Source organism: Acomys minous (genome assembly GCF_964271855.1).
Source record: "Acomys minous genome assembly, chromosome: 16".
Taxonomy (NCBI): Eukaryota; Metazoa; Chordata; class Mammalia; order Rodentia; family Muridae; genus Acomys; species Acomys minous.
In genome coordinates, this window is record NC_140498.1 from 98,081,001 (window position 1) to 98,096,258 (window position 15,258).

Consider the following 15,258-nt stretch of genomic DNA (forward strand, 5'->3'; position numbering starts at 1 on the left):
GTGGGTGGGTGGGTTCTGGGCCAATGGAGGGCAGTAGGCCTGTATGGGAAGTCTTCACCTTTGCTTTCTTCCCTTGTAGTTTGACAAGTTCTCACCCAAGCTGGACAGCCCCTACTTCCGACATTCCAACGTGAGTCGCTGTGCTCAAGCCCAGATTACTGCCTGCTCGGGGTGTGGGGAAGCTACGGATTTGTCCGTGTGTCCTTCTGGATGCTGAGGGAGGTAGAAGCAGTGCTCAAGGCCCCTCTACCAGGTGGGGCCCAAAAGCCCCGGGCTGCCCACCCTGCCTGCGCACCCTGGCCCCTTGGGGTCTCCTCAGGGTGCTTTTCAGCCCAAGGTCCAGCTGCTTCCGTCAGGGAGGCGGCTGCCAGGTGGTGGGTCTAGGGCATTGGTGGAGGCTACTAAGTAGCTCCAGCTCCTAACTGGCCTTCGTATAAGAGGTCCCAGCTGGTCGGGGCCTGTTTGCAGGCAGGAAGCCTCCTACTCAACAGTGCAATTGACCAACTGACCTGTCATCCGCACCCATCGCCTTTCCCGAGAGGGAAGGAGCAGAGGAGCCAGGAGCTGAGAAGGAGAGGTCCATGGTCTCTTCCTCCAAACAGTGTGGGCCCCATCTCACTTAAGCCCACCCAGGGCGCGTGCAGCTGCTCCCCAAGTCTCCAGGGCTGAGGACTCGGGCTTGCTCCCTTGCCTAAGTACTGTCTTGTCCCTGGTGTGTAGGGTGCCTCTCACAGTGAGACAATCCATTCTCCCCAGGGATGTCATAAGCCTGGCTTCCTGCCCTGGCAAATGCTTTTGACTGATGAGACTGAGGTAAAAGTGTGCAAGGTCCCACCGGCAGGCCAAAGCACAATCCATCCCAGAACTCAGGCCTCCCAGCAGCCTCCTGCGGCCTGCCCCTCAGCTCACTCTCTTTCCCTCTCTCCCTGCACCTCCAGACTTCAAACTCAATCGAGATAACAGGCCGGGCCAGCGCAGTTCACACTTTGCTGCAGAAAGCCCCTGGGGTAGGTGTCAGCAGTCCCTTGGGTGCTGTCCCTCCCAGCCCTGGGCCTGTGTCCCCATAGAGCCTGGACATGACCCCGTCCCCCATGTTCACCACAGGTGTCTGATCCATACCGGACAGCAGTCAGGGTGAGTGCGTGCATGCTGGGAAGAGGCGTTGGACGCACACCCAGGGCTGTGGCCGGGAAGGGCTCCGCTTCTCTCCTGGGTGGCCTTGGGGTGGTCCTGGTGGTAGGAATCTGGGGAAGATGAGGCCTGGGAAGAGGCGCTGGGCTCTCTGAGCACGTCCCGGTCCTGCCACAGAAACCAGGGAAGTGGTGTGCGGTACACGTGCAGATCGCCTGGCAGATCTACCAGCAGCAGCAGAAGATGAAGGTGAGGCCGGGCCAGGCGGGCGCACTGTCAGGGCCTCCCTGGTGGGGCCGTTTGGGAGGACTCCAGGGTGTGTGATCAGAGGCTCTGGCCAGCTCCAAGGTCACAGTTAGCACTCGTGGGACTGCCTGGGAAGAGCCTGGGTTAGGAAGACAGTTGAGGCCAGGGATAAGGGCCACGTGCATGTGCGCTGGTGTCTGATAGACAGGCGACAGGTGGGGCACAGAGTGGGACAGGAAGTCGGGACAGTTCGCAAAACAGATGTTACCCATGATGCACTGCCCCTTTGTGGGCAGTTGTAAAAATCTTCTAGAAGGCTTTAAGAAGGCAACAGGAAGGGCATGTGCTTGGGTGGAGGTGGGTAGGTGCTTGCAGTGTGGATTTCCAGGACCAGAACAGTAAAATAGGGGGTGACCACAGTGATTCCTGAGAGCTCCCCCGCCTCCCACGTGCCCCACCTAGCACAGAGCACTCCGACACGATGAGTAAACAACGGGGGGGGGGGGTGAATGAGAGTTATATAACATTCTTTAGGGAGTGGGAGGAATATGAGCCCCAAACGCTGGCCACAGCAAGGTGTGTCAGGCAGGCCATAAGCAGTCTTGACCCTGAGGCCCTCAGCCACGCTCAGTGCGGCCTCGTCACAGAGCCCTCAAAAGACAGCCAGCAAAAGGAGACCATGCACCTCGGGTCTATATAATTTAATAAAGGCACAGTTTGGGGTTTGTTTTGTATATTTTTGGGGGGTGTACATGTGTGTGCACCTGCGCATGCAATACATGTGTGCCGTGGCATGCACGTCGAGGTCAGAGGACAGCACTGGCTCTCTTTCTACCGTGTGGGCTCTAACACTTGAACTCAGGCCTGGTGGCTGCAGCCATCGCCTTCTGAGCCCTCTCACTGCTGAGGAGCCCTGTTTTAAAATGTGCATCATCGGAAAGCAAGCATATTTGGAACAACTTAGGACTGTGGAGATGCCTTTTCAGCTGAATTTTGTGAAATTTAAATGAAGATATTTTCTGTAAAACAAAACATGCTATGTTATCAAGAATACACTAGTTGAAAACTGTCATATAAAAGTGTATGTCAGTTGGGTGTGTGGTGCACACTTTTAATCCCAGCACTCGGGAGGCAGAGGCAGGTGGATCACTGTGAGTTCGAGGCCAGCCTGGTCTACAAAGTGAGTCCAGGACAGCCAAGGCTACACAGAGAGACCCTGTCTCGAAAAACCACAAAAAAAAAGGGGGGGGGAGGGTACAGCGTGTCATTGACTCCATGCGTTGCACACAGTAATAGGGTCTTGGTTTTCCTGTCCCAAATGAAACCACTTCATGAAACCTTTCTGGTCCCTGGGGCCACCTGAGCATGGGCAGTGCCTAAGGAGGCACCTCCCGTGTGGTCCCCGTATGGTCCAGGCTCTTCGCACAGCCCTGGCACATACTCTGTCCCCCTGCAGATGCAGCTGGACTCCCACAAGCTGGAGGTTGGCACAAAGCTGGACCTGTTCAGCCGGCCCCCTGCCCCAGGCGTGTTCTCTGGCTTCCACTACCCACAGGACCTGGCCCGGCCCCTCTTCTCCAGCACAGGTGAGAGACCAAGAGCAGCTGGGACCAGGGGTCTGAGTGGGGCCACACCTCTGCCTTGTCCAGTGTGGGGAGCGAGAGACTTCGCCAGGGTCCTCAGAGTCTTCTTTGTATCCACTGCTGGTCCCAGGCCCAAGTCCTCATGCTTCCCAAAGCCAGGCCCATGGACCCTGGGACCCTGGGGCTACCCACTCAAGTCCCTGGCCTCTGTCCTACACTACCTGATGCATGGTGACCTGGTCCCTCCTTGTCCTGGCATCCATCCCTCATCACTGGGGCTCTAAGGTCAGCACCCCCAGGACAGTATCTGGTTTGCCTCCACATGCGGGGAGCAATCTGTGTCCCACTTGCCTAGCTGAATAGTGGTGCAGACTTACATACTCTCATCCCTGGAGGCCCTTGGCAACACGGCCTTGGTGCCCAGGGTTTATTGGGGACATCTCTGTCTGACATGTACCCAAATCCCAAGTCTCCCGAAAGAAAAGGAGACCCAGCATGAAGCTGCATGAATAAAGTCTAGTCACAGTGTGTGCTGCAGCGTTTCAGTTACGGGCACAGAGGGAACTTCCTCAGACTCAAAATCTGAACCCAGATAGCGGCCGAGATAAGCCGAGAGACAGTGTTAATGCTATTTCAGCCTGTGTGCATACACACGTGTGTGCACAGACCCACACAGACGTCCCTCTGCAGGTCCCTCTTCTTCCACACGCAGGTCTCAGGTCTGTCACCTTCTTCCACACGCAGGTCTCAGGTCTGTCACCTTCTTCCACACGCAGGTCTCAGGTCTGTCACCTCAGAGCCCCCAGCTACCCCAGTGCTCTTCCCGCTTGGTGCCCACTTGTAGATAGATGGATCAGGGCAAGTACGTTTTCACCTTTGTTTATTAGTGCGCTAGGATGGCAAAGCTGGCCAGGTGGCCAGAACTGGCTTCAGTGTGGTGGCTTTTTCCCACCCCTGGCTTTGGCATCCCGATAGCCTCTGCACTGTGACCCCTCAGATCTAGACCCTCAACGCAGAGGTGTTCCTGTTATTTCACAGCCTAGCCCGAGCCCCAGACATGCGTGCTCTGCACGGTTGTCGCCCAGCAGCTGGCCTGCCCTCCGTCCTTCAGGCCCTGACTTGATGATCACCACCTTCTCCCACTCCCTGAAGTTCTCCGTCTTTTTAAACCTTCTTAGTGTTTACCAGACACTGGATAGTTTTACTGGGATTGAGTTGAAACTATACAGGAAAGAAAATTTGCCCGGTGTGGTGGCACACACCTTTAATCTCAGCACTTGGGAGGCAGAGGCAGGTGGATCACTGTGAGTTTGAGGCCTGTTTGTTCTACAAGTGAGTCCAGGAAAGCCAAGGCTACACAGAAACCCTGTCTCGAAAAACCAAAAACATAAAAAAAGAGAGAAAGAAAATATACTCCTTTCTGGTGTATATTATCTGTTCTGAACTCCATACTCTTGGTAAGTAATGCAAGGGCACTCAGCCCCCATGCCCCGCGCAACAGTGGTAATGACTAATGGCTAGCCCTGTCTCCTTTCAGAGACAGAAGCAGCTCACACTGCCTAACCCTGCGTCTTTCCCTCCACTAATCTTTGCCAGAGAAAGGCCAGCTTCATCAAAATTCGAAAAAGGGCTCTCTGGCGTCTGTACGACCCTGGCCTTCGTTTCTTTGCTGTCCTTCTGACAGAGTTGGAGCGTAGAGGGTCAGAATTCAGCCTTTTCCCTAATGCTTCAAATGCTGCCCATTTCCCTAGCTGTACCTTTAGCCCTGGTGCAGTGGCTTTCCATTGCTTTGAGGGGCTGGTTTTGATTTCTATCCCCAGTTGAGAAGGCCGGTTGATTTGCTCGTTAGAGCCTCAGGGCAGACCTAGAGCTCTGCTCCTGGAGTGGGAAGCTCCTGGTTATCCCTCCACAGTGGGGGCCCCTACATCTTAGAATTTGTGCCCGCCTCCCTGTCCCGTGCACAATGGGTTCTGGACAGATGGCGGTGCTGGGTCTCCCTCGTCACGCTCCTTAGCAGCGCCTGCAGCTGCGCACCACACTTGGTTCTGGATGTGGTTCTTGGAGATGTCAGGACAGGTACCCCGATGAGCCTGCAGCCTGGGCCCTGTGTTCAGAGACTCCAAGACCACTGCCTCCCTTGGGCCGTGGCATCATCCTTAGCTGCAGTTTGAAACCCTGGGTTAGCATTACTTACTTGGGCTCCTCCGCCTTTGCTCCCATCTTGGCTTCTTCCTCTGGGAGAGCTCTACCACAGTGGGTATCACAGCCCCTGCCCATCTTGGGCCCCCAAGATCTGGGGAGCAGACTGAACTACAGCCTCATGATCTAACCCTAACCTGCACAGTAATGCAGGGAAAGAATGGGAGATTCGGGCTCCCATTGTAAACTAGGGCGCTCCTCCTGCGACCCACCATAGAGGAAGGAGGGCCCAGGTCTGTGGCTCTGTCAAACTGGCCTCCGTCCACCAGGTGCCACTCATCCAACCGCCAACCCATTTGGACCCTCCGCTCATCCTGGCAGCCTCCTGGCCGCTGGTCATCTGACAGGTAGGTGGCCCAGACGCCTGGGTGGCTTCTTCCACAGACTTTAAGGCCAGAGAGATGTGAGTGGGTGGGAAGGCGGTCTCACAGCCTCTCAGACCAGTGTGGGTGGCTCCTGCCCCGACTAGCAGTTCCTGGCCGCCCTGCAGGGCTGGGGCAGGGAAGGAGACTGGTAGATTCCTGACCCCTTTTTGCCCTCCCCTCGCCCCCTGCAGGCCCTTTCAGCAGATCCAGCACCTTTGGAGGCCTGGGGAGCCTGGGCAGCCACGCTTTTGGAGGCCTGGGCAGCCATGCACTGAGTGAGTGACTGGCCACGTCCATTCCACAGCTCTTCCTGTCTGTCTTGCGCCCTGACCTCCCTCTAGGCTAAAGCTTCTCACAGCCTCTTAGGATTAGGCGGTGCACAGTGTCGAGCAGCATCTTGTCCAGCTCACACTCTGGCCCTCTGGCCTCCTCTCCCACTTCAGCTCCAGGGAGCAGCATCTTTACCCCCAAGGAGAGCACAGCTTTGCTCGGCCTGCCCAGCCCCCGAGAGGCCTGGAACCGACTACACCGGGTGCCACCTTCCTTTCCTACCCCACCCCCATGGCCCAAGCCACTGGATGCAGAGCATCTCTCGGCCCTGACCAACCACGACCGGGAGCCTGACAAGGGCCAGGCAGAGTGTGAGCGGTGAGTTCATCTGGCCCGAGGCCTCCCCACCTGGTCTGGGCTCTCACCCATCCAATGTGTTAGGTCAGGACTGACCAAAGCAATGACATGAAAACAAAAGAGGCTGAGCTCTACAGAAGCAGATTGTCCTGAAGTCTCCACTGCGGGGTGGAGACTGCGCGGACGGGGCGGGGGTGGCGCTTGGAGCTTTTATGGGACAGAAGATTCAGTCTCACAGCTATAAACACCTCAGAGGTTGATCTGTTGACCTCGCCAGGAGCTTCCTGCAGATGTTCTCAGCTTGCTCTTCACTCCAGACCCCCAAGAGCAGCTCGCGGGTGGTGGACAACATGTCTTCTGCAGATTTGGCAGTCTATATTGAATGATAGCTGATCTGAGAAGTAAGGTTTATGAGAGCTGGCCAAACAGAGAGGTCAGTTCATTAAAGAAGGGCAAGTTGGAAGGCCCATTCGCCCCCTTTCAGAGGTCACCTGACTGCTTTGTAGCTGGCAGCAGGCTCAGTATGAAAGGGACAGCAGTTACAGTGCCTCAGAGAAGCATCAGTCTAAGGGGTAACACAGGACAGCCATTTGCTGACAGCATGCATCCTTGGAGTGTGTTACCTGAGGGAGCAGCATCTATAACAACAACAAAAAAAAGTGAAGCCAGGTGTGGTGGCACAGGCCTTTAATCCCCGCACTTGGGAGGCATATTGCTGTGAGTTTGAGGCCAGTGTGGTCTACAGAGCGAGTCCAGGACAGCCAAGACTAACACAGAGAGACCCTGTCTTGAAAAACAAAAAAACAAAGCAAACACAAAAGTGAGACTACTAGGACTGTGTGATTCTTACTGAGAGGAAGAGAGCAGGCAAGAAAAGCATCTTAGCCGGGCGTGGTGGCGCACGCCTTTAATCCCAGCACTCGGGAGGCAGAGGCAGGTGGATCACTGTGAGTTCGAGGCCGGCCTGGTCTACAAAGCGAGTCCAGGACAGCCAAGGCTACATAGAGAAACTCTGTCTCAAAAAACCAAAAAAGAAAAAAGAAAAAAGAAAAAAAGAAAAGCATCTTTTTCACAGGTGCTCTTTGTCGCTGTAGTCAGTTACAAGACATGAGGCCACTGGGTCTGTGGAACGGCGTCAGACATTTGTCATTGGCCAGCATAAGTTCAGAATCAGCCATCAGAGAGGCAGGGGGACATCTGTGAGCTCGAGGCCAGCCTGCTCTACAAGGTGAGTCCAGGACAGCAAGGACTACACAGAGAAACCCTGCCTCAAGAAACAAAAACAAAACCTTGGGAAACAGTAGGAGACAAAGTGGGTTTTTGTTTTGTTTTGTTTTTAGGAGACAAAGTTAATGACGAAATTTTTTAACATAAGTTTTGCTTAGTAAGGTAAATGTAACTGTCTGAACCACTTACCAGGGCCCTGTAGAAGGGTTAGACACCTGTAATCAGCTGCCTACTGTGTCAGACTCCCACATAAGGAAAAAGCACTTGGAACATGTGTAAGAGAATGAAATTAACGTCAGTATCAATTGACAATTTATTGGGTCCCTTTAGTCAGGGTGGTTAGGGAAGAGATAATGTTCCATAGTTGGTAAATACAAATTTTAGATTTGATCTCAGTATTTAAGAAGATAGGCTGTAGCTGGTCTTTGCTACTTTGTGGTTTCTTCTTTTTCCCCCACTCTTTATCCCCCTTCAGCCTCTATCACCACTGTCCACGTCCCCACCACTGCCCACGTCCCCACCACTGCCCACGTCCCCACCACTGCCCCCGTCCCCACCACTGCCCCCGTCCCCACCACTGCCCCCGTCCCCACCACTGCCCACGTCCCCACCACTGCCCACGTCCCCACCACTGCCCACGTCCCCACCACTGCCCACGTCCCCACCACTGCCCACGTCCCCACCACTGCCCACGTCCCCACCACTGCCCACGTCCCCACCACTGCCCACGTCCCCACCACTGCCCACGTCCCCACCACTGCCCACGTCCCCACCACTGCCCACGTCCCCACCACTGCCCACGTCCCCACCACTGCCCCCGTCCCCACCACTGCCCACGTCCCCACCACTGCCCACGTCCCCACCACTGCCCACGTCCCCACCACTGCCCACGTCCCCACCACTGCCCACGTCCCCACCACTGCCCACGTCCCCACCACTGCCCACGTTCCCACCATTGTGTGGGGCCCAGGAAGCCCCACGTAAAGCGTTCAACCACTTTTCTAGTCCAGAGTCCTAAAGGCTTCATACTCCTTGAACAAACAGCATGGTCAGGCCTGTTGTGTCAGCACGCACTCCTGATACCAACTTCCGTCGTAGTCATTATCCCGTTGCTGTGAAGGGACACCGTGACTGTGGCAACTCTTATAAAAGAAAGCCTGTCATCGAGGATTTGTCTGTGGTTTCCCAGGGCCAGTCCATTGTCACGGCAGGGAGCTTGGTAGCAGGCATGGGAGGTAGCAGGTAGGGAGAGGTGAGAACTGAATCTTGATCCACAAGCAGAGAGACAGACTGACAGACTGGGCCCGGCATGGGCTTTTCAAACCTCAAAGCCCAGCCCAATTACACTTCCTCCAACAAAGCCACATCTATATGAGCTTATGGGGGTCATTCTTATCCAAACCACACTGTCAAAACTAAAGCCAAACATTGTTATCATATATAGTTGTACATAACTATACATAATTTCTATGTTTGTATATAGTTACATATTAAAATTAAAATTATATATGAATATATTATTGAACAACTGATGTTAATCCCAAAGATGTGAGAAAGACATATGACCCAAATAATCATCATGGGCAAATTAATTAAATTAAACTTTTTTTCTTTTTTTTTTTTAAAGATTTATTTATTATGTATACAGTATGATCAGATCATGTTATAGATGGCTGTGAGCCACCATGTGGTTGCTGGGAATTGAACTCAGGACCTCTGGAAGAGCAATCAGTGCTCTTAACCACTGAGCCATCTCTCTAGCCCTAAACTTTTTTTCTTATTTTGTATACACAGGCTTTCTCCCTCTAAGGTGGGGTTTGTAAGGTCAGCATTGGACATGGGCAAGATAAAGTTTTTGTTTGTTTTTTTCAAAGATTTATTATTATGTATACAGTCAGCTTATAACCCTGCACACCAGAAGAGGGCATCAGATCACATTATAGATGGCTGTGAGCCACCATGTGGTTGCTGGGAATTGAACTCAGGACCTCTGGAACAACAGTCAATGCTTTTAACCCCTGAGCCATCTCTCCAGCCCCAAGATAAGGTTTTTACAGCTCAGGAGCTGGGGTTTCCAAATGGGTGATTTGGCCAGCAAAATAGGCGAGATTAGGGAAGCAGAATGCAGCAGGTGGCCGTAACAACCTTCATCCTAAAACAAATGCAGTACAGAACCACTTGCAGTCAAGGCTACAGGTGGGGCATGCACAGTCTTTGAGAAGCAGTTTTTTTGTTTGTTTTTTGAGACATGGTTTCTCTGTGTAGCCCTGGCTGTCCTGGACTCACTTTGTAGACCAGGCTGGTCTTGAACTCACAGCGATCCACCTGCCTCTGCCTCCCCAGTGCTGGGATTAAAGGCGTGCACCAGCACCCATCTTAATCATAAACAGGAATGAACCTACTTTGTCTTGATGGCGTTCAAGCCAAGATGGAGGCAGGCCGGTGCGTCAGTTACCTCTGTAGTTTATCATAAAAGAAGGGCACTGATCTCCATAGGACTGGGTAGTTAGTGCCAGTGAGTTTTATGGACGCTGCTGTTTTTGTTGGTGCCGTGTGGTTACATTCACCAAGATGGTGGCAAGGCCACATGGTTGCTTCCATCTTAATGAAGTCACCAGCAAGCTACATTTCTATTCAAGGTGAGCTCAGCTCCATGATAAAGTGAGTCCACCCCCCCCCCCCCCAAATCCCTACAGGACCGGCCATCTCACAGGTCAAATTGGATCATTACAGCCTTTACTTTAAGAAGACACTTGAGGGGCTGGGAAGATAGCTCTTTGAAAGGACCGAGTTCAATTCCCAGCACCCACATGGCAGCTCATAACTGTCTGTAACTCCAAGATCTGACACCCTCACACCAAAGCACATAAATTAAAAAAAAAAAAAAAGACACTTGAGCCAGACGTGGTGGTGCATGCCTTTAATCCCAGCACTTGGGAGGCAGAAGCAGGCAGATCTTTGTGAGTTCAAGGCCAGCCTGGTCTACAAATGAGTCCAGGACAGCCAAGGCTACACAGAGAAACCCTGTCTCTTAAAAAAAAAAAAAAAAAAAAAAGAGGAATTGGTGTGGATGGGTACAAGAGGAGACGGTACCTATGGCCTACACAGGCAGGTCCAGAATAGCAAAATAAACAGGAAAGAATGTCCTAGACTCAGCTTGAGGAAGCAGGGTCCATAGGTAGCTAGGATCACATAAGGGGTGAGAGGAGGGTGTCCCTTGGAATTGGGGTGTAGCCCAGTGGCAGTGTGCTTGCCTGGCTGTGTGCTTGCCTGCCTGGCTGTGGTTTCAGCTTGTACCACAAGAGTAAAGAGCCCCCCGCCATTGAAGGTGAGGTAGAAGGTCCACAGGAGGCATTTCTAGTCTGATCTGATCCATGCTAGTCCTGCAGCAGGCACAACCCTTCTGAGGATGCTGTGGTCCCTTGGGGAGCAGGAGGCTCTGGCCTGCCCCCAGGCCTAAGGAGCAGAGTCTCATGTCTAGTGAGAGCAGAGCTGGCCCCCATGACAACAGACTCAGCTGGGTGAGAAGTGAGTCCTGGGCCTGCTCCAGACAGACTTCCCCACAGAGTTGGAGTCTGTCCCAGCCTCTCCTTAGCTGGACTTACAGACCTGCATGTTAGGCTGGTGCTGAGGGAGGGATTTAAGGCAGATACCCATCTCTGGCTACACCAGAGGAAAGCAGCTGTATGCTAAGAATGCTCAAGTTCTGAGCAGGGAATTTCAGGGTCGGAGCACCCATTGTTGCCTTGTTTCCCAACCGCTGGGCTACAGCCGTACACCAGAGCAGTAGCCAAGTTGTCACAAGTGTGCTCACAGCTGGGGTGCTTCTAACACTGGACAAGCTCAGGATACAAAGAGGTTCCTCACAGTATGAAACTCGAGGTCGCAGGAACTTGACACACAGCTTTCTGGGAGCCGTAGCTACTGTAGGTGATGATGGCTTTATCCTGTTCTAGGGATGTCCTGGAGAAGACGCGCCTGCTGAGACACGGCTCACCTGCGGCACCAGTGGGCCACCCCATCAGCAGCCTCCTGCCACTGGGCCCCGGTGAGCTGGGCCGCCCCGGGCATCTCACAGAGCGTGAGGCCGAGACCCGGGTCAAGGAGAGCAACTCACCCAGCAAAGAGGATGTCGCCAAACTGGCTGCGCGACCGCCATCGCCCTACTGCAAGGCAGCCCTGGGCGACTGCCTGCGCCTGGCGGGCCTGCTAGGTCGGGAGTCCGGAAAGCAGACGCCTGAGCGGCCCCAGGGCGACGTTAAGGTCAAAGAGGAGCGCAGGGAGGACGAGACACCACCGGAGCTCACGGGCGTCAGTGTGCACTCCGCAGCCACAAATCCGGGCCTGGGCACCTCCGGCTTCGTGTGGGATGCGCCGCGGGGCTTGGACACCTACCGGGGCCTGGAACTGCCGCGGCGCACTTTCCCAGCCCCGCAGCCCGCCGCGGGCCCCGCTTCCTTCGAACTCTGTGAGCGCGCCTACCGCGAGCGCGAGCCTCACGACTTCAGCCCGGAGCGCGCGCGGGAGGCGCGCCGGGAGGAGCAGGAGCGAGCGCGCGCGCCCGACGCGGACCCCGCGCCGCTGGCCGCCCTGCACTACCCGCGCCTGGCCTCGGGCGCGCTGCACGGTGCGCTCCTGGCGCGCACCCCGCCGGCCGCCGCCGCCGCCGCGCTCGGGGCGCCTCCGCCGCTCGTGGCTGCAGGCGGGGTCCCCACGCCACCCGCGCGCCCCAGGACCACGCCGCTGGCACTCGCGCCCGGCGAGGCGCGCGACTACTCGCCCGTGTGCAACCCGCCCGAGGTGGAGGCGCGGTAGTCCCTGCATAGCGAACTGGCTCACTTAAATTCCTGGCACCTGAGCACAGTTACCCAAGTCCGGGGGCAGCCAGCTTGCTCCACGCTGCAGCCTGCACAGTGGAGGATTTTTCTCTTTTCTGGGGGTGACTTCATTTTCCGAGTTTGCGATTAGATCACTGGGAAAACTTTTAACTTTGTACCTTTCTCCCCTGACACACACACACAAGTGACAAGCATTTTTAATGGTTTTGTATTTTTCTTAATTTTGTGCTCTAACGACATTTTAAAGATTAAAAAAAAAAACAAACTTTTTTTCTTCTAAATTGGGATTTGCAGTTTGACTTCTCAAATCCCATTTGAGCCCCAGGGTTTGTCTTATTTATGGAAAGAAACGGTCTTTCTGTCCAGCGCACTGTGAGGCTCTGCACTCAGGCCCGGCTCTGGCCTTCCCTTGGTACTTGGAACCGAAGTTACAGATATATATTAAAATAATAATTAATATAGTGTACAAAACTTTGGGTTTTCTGCCTTATTCTATTATGCATAGATGTAAGAGGATTTCTTTGGTTTGTTTTTTAGGGAAAATTGTAAATATTCTGTTGATATAATTATAAAAAAAATATTAAATTCTTAACCTGGACAGTCGGTCTATAACAAGTTTCTAGAAACCACTCTGTTTATTTGTGTACGCGGTCACAAAAAAACCACTGGGACTGTCAGTTGTGAACACACGCGGCAGTTTTAATGCAGCAACTACCCTTCAACTATGCAAGCCTGGGAGGCAGGACAGATGCTTAGGGTAGAAGGCTATCTGAGCTTCCTGTCAAGAGTAGATGGGCCTCCCAGACAGCCATATTTCTGGTGTCTGCTTCAGGGCTGGCTCCCTCTAGTCCCGAGGACAACCCTGCACCCATGTGCTAATGTTAGTGCAGTGTTCTCTGAGTGTGTGAGCCAGACCGAGTCTTAGAAGTCCAAGAGTCTAAAGGTTGGTTACGAGGAAAAGGTTAGTTTCCTCGCCTGTCTGGGTGTCGTCCTCCCCACCGCTAGCCTCTCACCCTTCTTTAACTTTGGTTTTGCGTCCCTGCCCTCCCCAGCTTTCCCCCGTGTTGTCAGCTGTCTTTTTTGGTTCCCTGACCACCACTTTTGTGCTGAGTCCACATTCAGCACCGCTGTCTGCTTTGCTCAGTTCCTTCCAGCCCTGTTTCCGCTGTGGACTCCGGTTATTTTAAAGTCTGTTTTCCTGTCAATCAACACAGATAAATACAGCCTTGATTTGGATGAAATGTGGTCCAGTGTCTTGTGTGGCCCTGAGGCAGGTAACTCACTCCCGCATCCCTCCCTGGGGTATGGGGCTCTGGGCTTCAGAGTACCCTCAAGAACATTGTGTGTGTGTGTGTGTGTGTGTGTGTGTGTGTGTGTGTGTGTGTGTGTGGTTGGCATGAGACCTTGCTGCTTACCTCTCCCTCTGTTTGTTTCCCTTGGGCCTGTGCTTTTGGGGCACCTCTGCCACACACACCCCCATCTGCATGGACCCTCACCATACTGGCCCGCACAGCCCTTACTACCAGAGTCTGCCAGGTTTTCCGCGCGGAACCCGTTCTTCAAGTCCCCACTTTTCGTACTCGGGTCTTGCAGCTCGTAGGAACACATTACCACAGGGGGTTGGTTTGGCCCTCGCTATGTTCAGCACCACACAGACTGAGGCTAACCTGCTCATACAGACGAAGCTCACACCCTGGACTTGGTGCAGTTGTCATCGTGTCCTTCCTGAGGCTGGAAGTGGAGCCTTAAATCAGGTCACCTTGCTGAATGGCAGGCCTGGGTGATAGGACACCAATGACAACCAAAGTAGTATTCTACCAGAGTCCAACTTGGGAAACCAATGAGTTTATTGGCCTTATAGGACATGGCAGCCCTAAAAGCAGCTGCATCACCAGAAAATCACCCCAACATGAAGACCCAGACGAACAACTTAGAGCTACATAGATGGTCTTTCCCTGCCTGTTTACCCCAGCACCTCCCTGAAACACTAGGCCATGTTCAACTGGGGCAGAATTACATGCAAACGACCAACAAATGCGAGAGGTTTTTGTTGCGCTGCTGATGCGACTCTTAGTGCTTTACAGCCACACTGCCACCCGAGCCCTGGGGTGAAGGCATCATTCAGTGAGGCTATGGGATGTGGCGCAGAGGGGAGCAGTCCCTGGGTCCCCAGAAAGTCATGATCCAAATTGGTCTTTTAGACAAATCCCAGTGTACCTGGATTAGCCAGTGTTTGCTTGCCCCTTCCTCATCCCCCACCCCCACCCCCCGGTTTTTCGAGAGTGGGTTTCGCTGTGTAGCCTTGGCTGTCCTGGACTCAACTTGTAGACCAGGCTGGCCTTGAACTCACAGAGATCCTCCTGCCTCTGACTCCCAAGTGCAAGCTGTGATTCGAACTGGGGTCCTCTGTAGGACAAGTTAGTGTTCTTAACTGCTGAGCCACAGCTCCAGTGCTTTTATTTGGGGGGGGGGGTTGTTTTGTTTTTGTTTTTGTTTTGTTTTGTTTTGCTTTTTCTGAGATAGGGTTTCTCTCTGTAGCCTTGGCTGTCCTAGACTTGCTTTGCTTTAGCAGGAGGTCTCATGACTCCTGCCCATCCAAGACCAGCATTCTCAAAGGTAGCACTGCACTCTAGAAATGTCGTACCTGAGGGCCAACACCACACTAATGAGGTGCTGGTACCAGGCAAGGACCAGCAAGGAGCTTGCATGAACTTGGAGCCATTGCTCCCTTGCTCAGGGCTAAGGCACTGTGTCCCATGGCTGTCAATTCAGTACTCATCGGCCTTAGTCAAAGGACACACTTGACCTGCTGCCCACCCCTAATGCTAAGTTCTGTGTGGCTTCTTGAAGTGGTTCTTCTGTAAGACCCTGGCAGCCCGGCGGCATTTGAACACAGCCCTATGAGCAGTCTCCAATTCTGGCAGAAGATGTAAAAACAAGTCCTAAGAGTGTGTGTGTGTGGGGGGGGGGGGGAACGGGACAAAAAGCCAGGCAGTGGTGGTGCACGCCTTTAATCCCAGCACTCAGGGAGGCAGAGATAGG

At 53.7% G+C, this 15,258-nt stretch overlaps 1 protein-coding gene across 5 annotated transcripts in view; it reads left to right on the forward strand.

Moving 5' to 3' along the window:
• Positions 1–12,814, forward strand: part of FBRSL1 (fibrosin like 1) — a 77,235-nt gene extending 64,421 nt beyond the window's left edge. For 4 of the 5 annotated variants that reach the window (XM_084764321.1, XM_084764318.1, XM_084764320.1 and 1 more), the window contains 9 exons: positions 80–130; positions 939–1,007; positions 1,105–1,134; positions 1,309–1,380; positions 2,834–2,963; positions 5,429–5,506; positions 5,716–5,799; positions 5,968–6,172; positions 11,335–12,814. In XM_084764321.1, the coding sequence (XP_084620447.1) occupies positions 80–130; positions 939–1,007; positions 1,105–1,134; positions 1,309–1,380; positions 2,834–2,963; positions 5,429–5,506; positions 5,716–5,799; positions 5,968–6,172; positions 11,335–12,193 (1,578 nt within the window). In that variant the 3' untranslated portion in view covers positions 12,194–12,814. The remainder of the gene's footprint in view (positions 1–79; positions 131–938; positions 1,008–1,104; positions 1,135–1,308; positions 1,381–2,833; positions 2,964–5,428; positions 5,507–5,715; positions 5,800–5,967; positions 6,173–11,334) is intronic. The other variant, XM_084764322.1, reaches the window with a different exon arrangement.
• Positions 12,815–15,258: the final 2,444 nt, after the last annotated feature.